General features: G+C 43.6%; 1 protein-coding gene across 1 annotated transcript in view; it reads right to left on the bottom strand.

Moving 5' to 3' along the window:
• LOC141112901 (vomeronasal type-2 receptor 26-like) overlaps positions 1 to 15,221 on the bottom strand; it is a 28,781-nt gene that overhangs the window by 11,890 nt on the left and 1,670 nt on the right. The window contains exon 2 of the mRNA XM_073606005.1: positions 9,120 to 9,347. Within this exon, the coding sequence (XP_073462106.1) occupies positions 9,120 to 9,347 (228 nt within the window). The remainder of the gene's footprint in view (positions 1 to 9,119; positions 9,348 to 15,221) is intronic.

Here is a 15,221-nt window from a genome sequence, read left to right as displayed (position 1 = left end):
AAACCCAGATATATGACGGGGGGAGGGGGACAGGAGGGAGAGAGAGCGTAAAGAGGGGGGGAGAGGGGGGAGAGTTGGGAAGGGGGAGGGGGGGGGTTAGTCAAGTGGGGTCTAGTAACGGGAAGTAGGATTTACTTACCGGGGGTAGAAGTAGTACGGCTACCTTACCCTGTTAGGGGTTGAGACGTCCGGTGTGGGTCAACTAGGATAGTCACTGTCCTGTTGTGTGGAGGAGTGGAAGGTGCTCGAAGAAAGGTTCGAGGGGTGTTCTGTCCGTGGGAGGTCGTCCTGGGTCTATTCGACTTGTGTGGAGGGAGCCTGCTTTCATAGCAAGGGTAAAATATGTGGTTAGAGATCTCACATTGATGATGTGGTAACATTAACATTCAGCAATATAGACAGTTGGAACACTGAACTTTAGACTATGTTCTTAAAGATAAACTCGCTACGTTAGTAAACTTGGGGAGGTCGCCACCCATCCAGCAGGTAAAAAGGCACAGGAAAAATGTTATTGCTAAACCATCTATACACATATCTTAGTAATAATACTGATACTGGTAGTAACAATAATATTGAAAATGAGTCGGATTTGGTGCAAAGTATGATCTCGTGTTGAGTAGTGAGGATATATGGGGGCGTGAGGTATCGCATCCTCTAAGAGACTAGTTCACTATAATTTGGCGGGGTATTTGATTATGGGGGGGGAATGAGTATGGATCCATTGATGTTTAAGTGTAAGGATTGGCCTAGGTGTGGTTCAAACGGCGGGTTAGGATATAGCCGTGTCTCGGGTAATTGCCCTTTCCCAGAATGGACTATAATTATTCATGGCCAACTTTAGCATTGGGTAAGGTATGAAGTGGCCTTTTAATGGGTATTTAATTGGCAGTATATAACTCAGCGGCTATGGCCCTAGAGTGGTTAATTCGATACAACCTGCCCACCATTAGGAAGCTCATCCCACATGAAAGCTCCTGGTAGATGTAGAGCGAGTATGAGTGTGCTTAAGGAAGGAGCTCTTATCCATGCGGGACGAGCCCCTCCTCTTCACGATAAACATGTCAAAACATTCAGCATAAGCATATTCGAAAACATAAAGTAAAGTTCAGGAAGAGAGGGAAAGGGAAAAAAAAAAAAAAAAAAAAGGGGGGGGGGGGAGAGAACTTCCTATATGGCTCAGAGCACGGTGGAAAGTTCAGTCCATCTTATTGATGCGCCATCTTCAGTCTGGAGAAGGTACCTGAAAGTAAGGGGGGGTTAGTGGAGGTAAGGGAATGGGGGAAGGGGAAATGGGAGAATGACAAGGGGAGACCCAAATGGTGTTGTGAGCTGCGTTGGATAACATCATGTTGAGGGGGGGATCCATCCCAGGTTTCCAGTCATGGGCCCAATAAAGGTTGGCGGTAAAGTAAGAATGTTGGTGGATTGCGTGGTAGCCAGTTGTTCATCCAGACAGTCTTCCACTGGCGATGTATGTGGTTTAAGATCTGTCTCTTAGAGGAGAGGGTTGGGTTCTGTTGGGGTCTGTGGATGAGGGGTGTCCCTCCGGGGAGACATTCCTGTTGTTGAGATGGTGTGGAGGGGTAAAACGTGGTATCTTCAGGGGTGTCTGAGCTTATGGGGGTGAGAGATCGTTTATCTGTATCTGGCGGATCCAGTTTGGGTCCAGTTTGAAATAGACCACCGCAGGATGGGTTTCAGGTGTCGGTTGGTTTGCTGATCTGTCCTGGATCTGTGGCACTGGAACTTGGGTTGGGGTGGCGACCTGAAAAGCAAAAAAGACTGCAACTCTGAACGTGAATTGTACTGTTCTCAAGCATTAGGACCGGAGCAATTAAGGTAGATCTGGCCTAGCCCGCCTGTGGGCTGGGGATGCTGTTGGGCTTTGTCGGTCTCTATCCAGCTGATCCCTCTGAGGGGGTGGTCTTGGAGAGGATGATCTGCGCCTTCGAATGTGGAATTCATCTCTTACTGGGATAGCTTCCATGGAGTTGGTTCTTTGGAGCTGGGGGGTACGAAAAGCTTTATACCAGTCCGGAAGTTCGATGAATGGGATCTGCAAGGTATTGCAGAACCCCCTGAGATCTTCTGGGATTCTCAGATTGGCAGTGTGTCCAGCATTTGATGCAGACAGGCAAAAGGGAAATTTCCAGCGATATTGGATCCCTTTATGGCGTAGTAGGTCGAGTAGCGGGCGCAGGTCCCTTCGGTTTTGTAGGGTTATGGGGGACAGGTCTTGAAAAATCTTGATTTCTGCACCCTGGAACAGTAAGCTGCGGCGCTCTCTGGCTCTTCTCAGGATGTCTTCCTTCAGTCTGAAATTTATTAGGCAGCAAATCACATCCCTGGGAGGGTCTGAATCTCTTCCTCTGGGTTTAAGAGCTCTGTGTAGACGCTCATATTCAATGGGGGTTTCAGGGGGTCTTCCTAGGAGATCATTGAAGATCTGGATTGTGGCCTGTATAATGTGATTCTGCTCCACGGACTCGGGTATACCTCTTACCCTTACATTATGGCGGCGTCCGCGATTGTCCAGATCCTCCATATGCCTGTGTAGGTCTCGGAGCTGGCTATTGTAAATCTGAGATGAATGTTGTAGCTGTTGTAAGGCGGCGTCATGGTTGTTTGTGGTTGATTCTAGGTCATCAATCCGCATGTGCATCGATTGAATTTCTCTCCTGAGATCTGTAAAGGCAGCAGCAAAGGAATCTTTTATATCTGATGCTACCTCTCTGAGATCATTCATGTTAAGTGGTCGGGCCGCAGGTGGGCTTTCTGTGCGCTGTGAGCTTCTCCTTGCAGGGCTGAGGCTGGGGGAGCGCGTTCCGGAGTAGGCCGCAGATGAAGCCGGGGCCTCGCGTGATCGCGGCCGGAAGATTTCCGGGATGTTGTGACCGGAGAGCGGATCCGTACCTCTGGGGGATCGGGACCGGGACTGGGATGCTTTGTCCTTCGGTTTCCCCATGTTGGCTGTAGAGAAGGGCTCCTTTAGACAGTTAGCAGGACCTCCGTGGGACAGAGCGAGGAGATCAGGCAGCCATTCTCGTTCGGCACCAAGCCACGCCCCCCCAATTTTTTTCTATATTGTGAAAGATAATGTTATGCCGGGTAAATTGATACCCAACATGTCAAGCTTCAAAATTGCGTCCAGAATGGCGACAAACTTTGGCACTTAAAAATCTCCATAGGCGACGTTTAAAAATGTCTACAGGTTACCAGTTTTGACTTACAGAGTAAGAATTATTGCACTCGCTGTAATGATCGCGGCGATACTTCAGATGTGTGGTGTGACGAACCCCTGACCTCAACAGGACTATGTCCACTGTAAATGCTTCCTTTGCCCAAAACCAGCACTATCCAAGACCCTTTAGCCCACCCAGTCACCAGCTGCAACACAGTGTAGGGTGAAAAACATCAGACTCTTTATTCAAACACATTTAACAACAGATATACAACTCAGGGACACTCCCCCCTCCCTTGCATTCAGGGCGGGGTAAACTGTCCAATAACAATAGACACACAGGTCAGATATATTCATACTTCTCAGGAATTCCCCCCACATAGACATCCATGCCATAATATACTTTTCTCCCAAGGCAGACAGACACAACAGAACCATGGGATACAACCACACCCAAAGTGACTCCCATCACATGTGGTTTGAACACCGTTTACATATGTGAGCGCGACTTACGTATGCGTTTGCTTCTGCGTGTGAGCACGGAGAGACAGCGGCACTTTTTTCTAATTTATTTTCCTTTTTATTTTCCTATTTTTTATTTTTACACTTTCTTTTTAAAAAAAAAAATTTCATCACTTCTATTCCTATTACAAGGAATGTAAACATCCCTTGTAATAGAACCTCAAATCTCACACTTAAAAGCAATAAAAAAAAAGATTTTTTTTTTCAATTTAAAAAAATTGTTCCTTCAAAGCCGTTGGGTGGAAGTGTGTTAGGGCTGGGCTCAGCCCTTCCTTCTCTGAGCTGGGCGCTCAGCTGTCAGATAATTGCCAACTCCCATCTCTCGCCACAGTTACCCAGCTTTTGTTGATTCTGCTCATCAGTCCTGCCTACTTAAAGTCATCCAGCTCACATGATCTCTGCCTTCGCCTTTGTCAACAGCAGCTCACTTGATGTCTGCCTTCGCCTTTGTCAACATCACAGAGATATTCTCCTGCGTTCCTGTTGAAGACTTGCTCGGCTGACGTCCCTTCTGGCTACTGATTCTGCTGGCTGTACTACTAAGTTTATCTCTGGCTCTCTGGCATTTGCTTGGCTGACTACCTGATCCAGTTACTGAACTCTGGCTCTTTTTGACCACGCTTACTCTGTTTACCTTTTTATTATTATTATTAACCAAGTGTGATTTAACTATACTTCTGTCTCAGTCTTATTCATGGTTCCTGATAAAGTGATGTTTGATGTCGCTCCGGTCCTCCAAGTATATAGAGTTGAGTTGTGGCCATCATGCCCTCACTCAACTTCCTGCCCATCAGGCAAAAGCATTGGATCATCTCTGCCTCTTCCAATGGCTCCGGAAAGCAGCGGGGATGCCCAGGACGCGGTGGGAGTGGGGGGCACCTTTCCCGCCGCCCATAAAAGTAATCTCCTGGTGAATCCACTGGAGAGACCACTTTTATCTTATAGCGGACCGCCTACCGTGAATAACAAGGTATAAAATGTGAAAGTAGCGGCGTATAGTGACTGTGGGTGATCCGGGAGTGGTTTAACCACTTGCCGACTGCCCGCCATCATTATACGTTGGCTGTTTGAAGAGGGATATCATTGTTATGCCAGCAGATAGCTACCATAACCCCCTATCCTCTTCTTAGGCGAGCGGTCGTCTTTAAGATAAAAGTGGTCTCTGTGGTGGATTTGACGCAAAATCACTTTTATCGTTGGCGGGAGAGGCCCCCCTTACGCCACGCTCTGGTGCCCTCTGCCATTTACCGTGCCCTCCGCCGCTTACTGGAGCCGTCGGTAGCGGTGGTGGTGATTGGATCCTTCTTGGTCTGTGGTATGTAGCTGACTGAGGGGAAGATGAACCCTGTTCGGCTCCATACCATTGCAGGGCGGAAGCGACGTCCAAACATCGCTTCCGCCCATAGCTCCTAAAGGAACATTTTTTTTTCAAACAACATTTTTATTTTTTTTTTATTTTTTTATTGCATTTTAGTGTAAATAGATCTGATAACTTTTTGACCCAAATTAATTGTATATCATTTTTTTAGGCAGAGAGAGCTTTCTTTTGGTTGTATTTAATAAATCCTTTACATAAAAATGAATCTTTATTACAATGAAATACAAATCCCTTAAATGGGACACAGAGGGCAAAAAATACCCGCGAAAAGCTTTAGTCATTCCATGCTTTTTGTAAATAATAAAAAAAAATTGTTTTTAGATATTTAAGGCTGCGTAGTAAAGGCCCAATCAACTTCTGTTCAGCATAACTGTAAAAACACATTTTCACCCTGTTGAGATACACTTTAATCTTTTTAATGTTAACGTCTGCAGCACATTGCTCCTTAATTTATGGGACTGCAAGCAGTAGATATGTGCACTGCCGAATAATTATGGTAATTCATTCCCCTTTTTACTTCATTTGTTTGTTTGTTTTTGGCGGGGGGGTTTAGGTCATTTGTTACGATCGAAATTCAAAAATTAGAAATTAGAAAATTCAAAAATCCAAAAAATGAATAACTAACTAATAACAACTGACTATTAAATTATAGGTATTGGAATTTCCTTTAAAATTTGGCTGTTAGGGAATGTAACAAATAAAAATGTATCCAAAGTTACGAATTATCCGAAATAACAAATGCTGCATCTAAACAAATGGAACATAATGAATTAATAATAATAAATAATAATAATGATAATAATAAAAAAAATCTTATCCTTATTTTATATTATTAATTTGTTGTTTTCCATTTGTTTAGATGCGGCATTCCTTATTTCGCATAATTCGTAACTTTGAATAAATTTGTATTTGTTACGTTCACTAACAGCCAAATTTTAAATAAAATTGCAGTACCTATAATTTAATAGTTAGTAATAGTTATTTATATTAGTTAGTTATTATTTTGAATTTTAGGGTTTTTGATTTTCTTAATTTTCGGTTATTTTTGGATTTTCATTTTTTTGAATTTTTGGAATGCCGTGTTTGAGAAATAACTTGGCAACATGATAATTTTGTGGAAAAATGTCTTAATTTTCCAAACAATTGTGTAAAAAAATTGCAGCTTCAAAAAACTTGACATGCCTCTTACTAAATACCTTAGAATGCCTTCTTTCCAAACGGGGTAATTTGAGGGGTATTTATACTATCCTGACATTTTCGTGCCTCAAGAAATGTTTTTTTTTTGTTTTGTTTTTTCGCTTAAATCAAAAAAAAATCCAGTGGTGAATAAATACCACCAAAAGAAGTGTCTGTGTGAAAAAAAAATGATATCAGTTTCATTTGGGTACAATGTAACATGACTGAGTAATTGTCATTCAAAGTGTGAGAGCACGGAAAGCTGAAAATTGGTCTAGGTGGGAAGGGGGTAAAAGTGTCCAGCATTAAGGTGGTTAAAGTGGACCTGAACTCAGAAAGTGAAGATTTTGTATCTTTAACCACTTGCCGACTGCCCGCCATCGTTTGATAGTGGCAGATTGACTCCCCTGCGCAAATCGCCGTAGCTGTACGGCAGGCACTTTAAAGGAGAATAGGGGGCATGCCCGCCGTGGTACTGAGGAGCCGGTGCGCATGCCCAGCGGCTGAGTTGTCCGCCAGGCAAACATGATCGCTCCTGACAGAACCAGAACGAGGATCTGTGTGTGTAAACACACAAATCCATGTTCTGACAGGGGGGAGGAGACAGATCGTGTGTTACTAGTATATAGGAACACCGATCAGTCTCCTCCCCCAGGCAGTCCCACCCCCCACAGTTTGAACACACTGAGGGAACACTACCAGTGATATTTATACAGTAATCAGTGGCTATTTATAGCTCTGTGGTCTGTGGTCCCAAAAAAGTGTCAAAAGTGTCCGATCTGTCTGCCGCAATGTCGCAGTCCCAATAAAAATTGCAGATCGCCACCATTACTAGTAAAAAAATAAAAAATAAAAATGCCACAAATCTATTCCCTATTTTGTAGATGCTATAACTTTTGAGCAAACCAATCAATATACGCTTATTGCGATTTTTTTATCAAAAATACGTATACGATTACATATCAGCCTATATTGAGGAAAAAATTTGTATTTAAAAAAAAAATTGGGGGATATTTATTATAGCAAAAAGTAAAAAATATTGTTTTTTTCAAAATTGTCGCTCTTTTTTCTTTAAAGAGCAAAAAATAAAAACCGCAGAGGTGATCAAATACCACCAAAAGAAAGCTCTATTTGTGGGGAAAAAAGGACGTAAATTTTGTTTGGGTACTGCATTGCATAACCAGTAACCACACAATTGTCAATTAAAGTGACGCAGTGCTGTATCGCAAAGAATGGCCCTGTCAGGAACAGGGGTGGATCCGGGGGGGGGCAACGGGGCAATTACCACCCCCGAGAAATCTGTTGCAGGCCGGGCGGGTGAGCTCCACGGGCGGCTCCAAGAGCGGGCGGCTCCGTGGGCGGATAAGAGAGTGGGCGGCTCTGTGGGAGGGCTGGGCAGCTCCGTTTGAGGGCGGGCAGGCAGACGGGTGAGAGAGCAGATTGGCCGGGCTGCCGGGTGGCTCCGTGTGTGGATGGGCAGGTGAGACTGAGCAGGCTAGGTGTGTGTGTGGGGGCAGCTGGCCAATCAGCAAGCCAACGGGCAGGGGAGCAGAGGGATGACATCATCTCTCACCACCCCCACATCTCTGCAGTAACTTCCGCCCCCACTGTGCAGGTAGCATGGGCAGCAGGGAGATTACATTATCTCTCTGCTGCCTGTCTCTGGGACAAAGAAACAAGAGACAAGCAAAACACCACCTTACCTGGCACGTGACAATCCACATCTGGTGGCAGATGACGTGGCAAGTGACAATCCGCATCTAGTGGCAGATGACGTGGCAAGTGACAATCTGCATCTAGTGGCAGGTGACATGGCAAGTAACAATCCGCATCTAGTGGCAGATGACGTGACAAGTGACAATCCGCAATGTGTGGCATATGACGTGGCAAGTGACAATCTGCATCTGGTGGCAGGTGACGTGGCAAGTGACAATCCTCAATGTGAGGCATATGACGTGGCAAGTGACAATCTGCATCTAGTGGCAGGTGATGTGGCAAGTGACAATCCACAAGGTGTGGCAAGTGACAATCTGCATCTAGTGGCAGCTGACGTAGCAAGTGACAATCCGCAACATGTGGCAGGTGTCAATCTGCATCTTGTGGCAGGCAAGTGACAATCCACAAAATGTGGCAGCTACGGTGGCAAGTGACACGCTCGGGGTTCCCACTGATTCTGCATTATGGTGAGTTGAATTATTTAATTTTATATTACAATGTATTAATAGAAATAATGCGCTTCAATCATCCTGACACCATAACAACCATGGTGCTGGGATGATTAAAGCACCAACAACAGCCATTTCCCCGATACATTGTCCGCAAAAAAAAAGTATTTTCTGGCAGTGCCCCTCCCGAGACTAGGTTCTGGATACGCCCCTGGTCAGGAAGGGGGTAAATCCTTCTGGGGCTGAAGTGTTTAAAAAGCATCTAGAAACTTTAATTGCACCTTCATAGTATTCGCAAAAGGAGCCTTGTGTTTCCTGTCTTTTCTTTCTGCCTCTGACTGATGGTCTCACTAGATGATTTGGAGTGAGATTTGGTGATGTCACTACTGTGGTGATCACTGTTCTCCTTGCTGGAAAGAAAGCTGTACCTGAGGGCCTGCAGTGCAGGGATCCCCCTGCTTCTTCTTTGTCTATTCTGTGGATCTTTGCTTCCTCCATATCTACTACTTCTTTCTATATATTTCCCAACATTCATCCAGGGGGTAACTCTGACATTATGAAGCAAAATGCTGCTCCTCTACCAAGATGGCCATCATTACAGAGACCTGACAAAGCGAGATAGGTCTGTGATAGGGAAAACATCATCTTCAAGGAGACCACAAGCATCTTACACAATACAGGTCCTTGTTAATCTTACCTCCTTTTGGTAATTCTTCCATTTTATTAAACTTGCATTGATAAAAATGCTCTGCTCTCTGGAAATAGATTGCTCAAATAATCCAACATCATTAGTGAGAATAGTTTTGTTGACTAATAAATGGTTTTGGATAACATATTGTGTAACAAATTCTCCGTCTTCATTAAAGTATTGATGTGAAGTGTTTTCGGAAAAGTAGTATGAAGCTTGTATATATCGGTGCAACTTCTGCAGGAGGACAAAATTTGATTGAAACTATAATGCAGTTTTAATGGACCATTGTTGAGCCATGTACCTCGTGTTTCTGGAGGGCTGGTCTTATTCCATGAGGTCACTAACTATACTGTTCATACCTCGAGTGCCACTTTACAGTATGTATGAAGGTTGCCAAGCTACTCTAAAATCCACCCAACCTAACATTGCAATTTTTGTGAACAGCAATAGATTTAGTAGAGTTCCCCATGATATTCTTCCACTGGACAGTGTATACTATTTTAAGCACCCGATGATAGTCGCAGCTTCTGCCATTCAAATTGGCATAAGCTGCATATGCAATTGTTTGTGTTCCTTGTAAATGCAATGTGACTCGCTGTCTCCTCTCGATTCTGTAGGCATTCATCATTAGTGTGTGCATCTGAAGCCCGGTCGGACTTTCTCCCGGAATACAGTGCATCTGACTACCCAGCATGCACCTCCTGCTCACTTCACCTGCACAGTGTGAAGAAAGCGAGGTGCACTTGGCAAGGTGCAGAAGATGCCAACTGACCGTTGGCTACTGGGATATATGTGTCATCAATACCAAACGGGTGGGAGGATATGACGTACCTTGCTGCAGCAAGGTAATACGGAAGTGCAGTGCTTCAGGATGTCTAAGGTATGTAAACATTAGAAAAAAAAATTCCCAAACATTGATGGCATAGCGGTAAGCCATGTCTGGGGCCAATAGGGTTCAATATTGAGTTGGATGACCTTTAGCAGCTATAACAGCAGCTATAACTCTTCTGGGAAGGCTGTCCACAAGGTTTAGGAGTGTGTCTATGGGAATGTTTGACCATTCTTCAGAAGCGCATTTGTGAGGTCAGCCACTGATCTGGCTCACAGTCTCCACTCCAATTCATCCCAAATGTATGCTATCAGGTTGAGGTCAGGCCAGTCGTGTTCCTCCACCCCAAACTTGCTCATCCATGTCTTTATGGACCTTGCTTTGTACACTGGTGCGCAGTCATGTTGGAACAGGTAGGGACCATCCCGAAACTGTAACCACAAAGTTGGGAACACGAAATTGTCCAAAATGTCTTGATATGCTGACACCTTAAGAGTTCACTTCCCTGGAACTAAGGGGCCAAGACCAACACCTGAAAAACAACCCCACACCATAATCCCCCCTCCACCAAATGATTTGGACCAGTGCACAAAGCAAGATCCATAAAGACATGGATGAGCGAGTTTGGGGTGGAGGAACTTGACTGGCCTGCACAGAGTCCTGACCTCAACCGGATAGAACACCTTTGGGATGAATTAGACTAGAGACTGCGATCCAGGCCTTCTCATCCAACATCCGTGCCTGACCTCACAAATGCACTTCTGGAAGAATGGTCAAATATTCCCATAGACACACTCCTAAACCTTGTGGACAGCCTTCCCAGAAGAGCTGAAGCTGCTTTAGCTCCAAAGGGTGGGCCAACTTAATATTGAAGCCTATGGACAAAGACTGGGATGCCATTAAAGTTTATGTGTGTGTAAAAGCAGGTGTCCCAATACTTTTAGCGATATAGTGTATATATACAGCCTTTCAAAAAATCAGCAGTACAGTACCTTCAATCATACAGCCGGGTACTGTGCTGTAGGGGAAGGCAGAGAACACAGCACACAGGAAGACACTTTTTCCTCCTTTGCTTCCACTTTGCAGTGTCTTCACTGTCTGACGGAGCTCCCAATGCCGATACATGATGGAGTTTTGTCTGACAGCCTCTCTCTACTAGTTGCACGGGCCCCCCAGAGCAGAGTCACGGTCGTCATTGTGACCCCTGCAACCCCTGTAGCTACACCACTGTGTAGCTGTGATTAGGAATACTGACTGGTGACAGTATGTTAAAAAAAAAAAATAAAATAATTTTGTATTCAGTTATTTTAAAACTTTTTATTTAACATTTTTTCTTGTTTTTTTTTAGATACTCTCATCAGAGTAGTTCAGTGTCACCATAGTAACATTGTACTACTCTGGGGAGGTGATCAAGCATTTTTTTTTTACACTTTGATTACTGTTACAATGGTGATCATAGTAACAGTAATATTTTCAACTGTCATGAATGGGTTACATTCATGACAGCTGTGATTACTAGGGATCTGTGATTGGCTACAGCTAATCACATGGTACAGGGTGCTGTGATTGGCCCAGGTACCATATGATAGCTGTGGGCCAATCACAGCATCACTCTGCAGGAAACACAGCTGTTAAAAATGAAAGTTATGCACAATAGCTTTGTTGGCATTGTGATCAGGTAATCGCATAGTGATACCGGGACTGGGATCCACAACCTGCTGTGTCCAGGGAAGTAGCATGCTGCATGCCCCTAACCAAGAAAAGGGCTGGTTCATGTACATGTATCAGCCTCCCGCCGTAAATGTACTGTGGGCTGCTGGCAAGTGGTTAATTAATAAATGAATCACAATAAAATACAATTGCCCCTGATGTAAATCCAACATTAAACACATGCCCAACAATGTAGGTACATCATCCCTGATGACCTGACAGACAATAAATGATCCTCTGCTGTTGATACTCCAATCACAAATGACAGCTCCCTGGCCAGCTGCTGAATGTCAACCAACTGGCCAAGTGTCCAAGCATGGTCATGACCCTATTTGGTCAATGACATCACTCGGGATACCCTTCCAATTGATTGACATTCAGCGGCTGGCCTAGGAGCTGTCATATGCAACAAGAGAAGCGGAAGGATTATTGGTGGGTCATCAGGGCATCATTTGTGATCAATGTTGGGTCTACATAGCTGGATGTTATAAATGGCGTTGAATTTACATTGAGGGATGATGCTTTTTGTTTTTAATTTTTTAATTCGGGATTTTTCACATTTTCTCTGTGTTTATTTACCATTTTACTTTTTTTTGTGAAGGATAAACAAGGGGTACTATGCACTCCTCACTCACATAGCGGTCCAAAAATGTTAAATTCCCTCTATCTTAAAGGGGCTTCCAGATTTTGATAAGTCTCCTCCGCAGAACCTCACATCTTTCTTGCCTTTTCTCCCAATAACATGGGGGCTGGGTGCACTTCCAGGGGAGCTTAGCAAGGTACCCATGCAATATTGATAGCATGCGATTCGGTATGGCTCAAGAGGGAGCGGAGGCTGCAAGCTCACTGCCCCTCCCTTCCCTGGACACCCAGGCAGCGTGCTAAAGTTGGTCTGGTATGACATTGTCAGGGGGGATATTGTGATCAATACCTGGAAGTGTTATACCTAGGCATGCGCAATTCATTTAGTTCCAAATCAAAATTATGAAAACATTTTCGTTATTTGAAAATTCAGATGTATCTGAATTTCCGAATTACAATAGTAATGAATTTAAATTAATCCAAAATAATTAAATGAAATTCAACCAAAATTCAAATTCAGATTGAATCCAATCTAAAAATGAATTTGAAACTGAATTTGAAAACAAGAATAGAATAAAATAGAAAATAAAGGAATAACATAGAAAAGAATAGAATACAGTAAAAAAGAACATAATAGAAAAGAAAATATAACAAAATAATACAATATACTAAAAAATACAGGAATAGAATGTAAAAAGAATAGGATAGAAAAAGAACAAAATAGAAAGAATATAACGGACTTCCGAAATTTGAATTTTTAATTGAATAAATTTGAATAGAAAAGACTAGATGTTCTGCACACATCTAGTTACACTTGCACATTACTTAACCACTTGCTGACCAGCCGCCATCACTATACGGTGGCAGGTCGGCTCTCCTGCGCGAATCGCCGTAGCTGTGCGGCAGATTGCGCAGGTGCAGTTGCGGGCGGCACATGCTCGTGCTCGCTGCATGCTGCGGGAGTGTGCCCACCGGTCGGGCGGACTTGATGTCCACTGGGGTCAGGGGACATGTCAGAGATCTACTGTTCCCAATCATCGAGAACAGTGATCTCTGTCATGTCCCTGCCAGTCGATCCCCCCTACAGTTAGAACACACCCAGGGAACACATTTAACCCCTTGATTGCCCCCTAGTGTTAACTCCTTCCCTGCTAGTGTCATTTTTACATTGATAAGTAAATTTTTATGGCACTGATACTGTAATAATGGTCTCCAAAAAGTGTAATTTGGGGTCAGATTTGTCGCAGTCCCACTAAAACTCTCCGACAGCCACCATTACCAGTAAACCAATAAAAAATAAATAAAAGTCCCTAAATCTATCCCATAGTTTGTAGACGCTAAAACTTGCGCAAACCAATCAATATACGCCTATTGCGATTTTTTTTACCAAAAATATGTAGAAGAATTATTGGCCTAAACTGATGAATGCATTTGTTTTGTTTTTTTAAATTGTCTGTCTTTGTTTGTTTATAGCTCAAAAAATAAAAACCACAGAGGTGATCAAATACCACCAAAAGAAAGCTCTATTTGAAGGAAAAAAAGGACATAAGTTTTGTTTGGGTACAACGTCGCACGACCGCGCAATTGTCAGTTAAAACAATGCAGTGCCGTATTGCGAAAAAATGGCCTGGTCATTAAGGGGGCAAATTCTTCCGGGCCTAGTTAACATGCATGGTTAAGGACATTACAATATATCAATAAATGAAATGTATTGCAGTTTACCAGTCCTTGGATGTGGTGGCTGCATTAGTTTTCATTTTCAACAATAACAAAAAAAACCTTTTGATCTTGCCAGAAATGTGATGTCGTTGTCATTTCCCATGAAATGAGCTAGAAGCAAAACAATATCTCTTATGTAAATGGCACTGACTTTCAAAATTGTAATTTTGAATTGAATAAATTTGAATAGATTAGAATAGAATGGAAAAGAACAGACTAGAATGGAATAGAAAAGAATAGAATAAGAAAATAGAATAGACTTCAATAGAATAGAATAGAATAATAGAAAGAATATAACCATCTTTTGAAATACGAATTTTGAATAGAATAGTTTAGAATAGAAAAGAATAAAATAGAAAATACTAGACTAGAAAAAGAGAATAGAAAAAACAATAAACTAGAACAGAATTGAATAAAAATAGAAAGAATATAACCACCTGCCAAACTTCAAATTTTGAATAGAATAAATTTGAATTTAAATAGACTAGCTAAGAATAGAATATTAACCACTTGCCGCCCTCCATATAGCAAAATGACGGCGGCAAAGTGGTTTCAATATCCTGACTGGGCGTCTTATGACGTCCTGCAGGATAACAGCCGTTGCGCGCCCATGGGGGTGAGCATAGTGGCGATCGGTGGTGCGGTGTGTCAGTCTGACACACCGCACCACCGATCTCGGTAAAGAGCCTCTGTCGGACACAAATACAAATCTGTGCCAAGGCAGCTGCCAACCAATTCCCAGGCAGCTGCCAATCAGTGCCCACTCATAATGCCTACCACTTCTAGTGCCACCAGGGATGCCTATCAGCACCGCATATCAATGCTGCGTATCAGTGCCACGTATCAATGCCCATCAGTGCCCAGCAGTGCCACCTATCAGTGCTGCCTATCAGTGCCACCCATAAGTACCCATCTTTGCAGCCTTTCAGTGTCCATCAGTGTCACCTATCAGTACCCATCAGTGAAGGAGAAAACTTAGGCCCCTTTCACACTGGGGCGGTGGGGGCGTCGGAGGTACAACAGCGCTATTTTTAGCGCTGCTGTACCGTCGTTCTTGCAGCGGTATTCGGCCGCTAGTGGTGCGGTTTTAACCCCCGCTGGCGGCCGAAAAAGGGTTAAAATCCCTCGTACAGCACGGCTATATAGCTATATCAATGGGCAGGAGCGGTGAAGGAGCGGTTTGCAGGACTTTTTTCACTGCCCTGCCTGCGCACCGCTTCAGTGTGAAAGCCCTCTGGCTTTCACACTGAACAAACAGCGGAGGCTGT

This window comes from Aquarana catesbeiana, linkage group LG11, assembly GCF_042186555.1.
Source record: "Aquarana catesbeiana isolate 2022-GZ linkage group LG11, ASM4218655v1, whole genome shotgun sequence".
In the NCBI taxonomy this organism is placed as follows: domain Eukaryota; kingdom Metazoa; phylum Chordata; class Amphibia; order Anura; family Ranidae; genus Aquarana; species Aquarana catesbeiana.
This window is presented reverse-complemented; position numbering and strand designations above follow the sequence as displayed.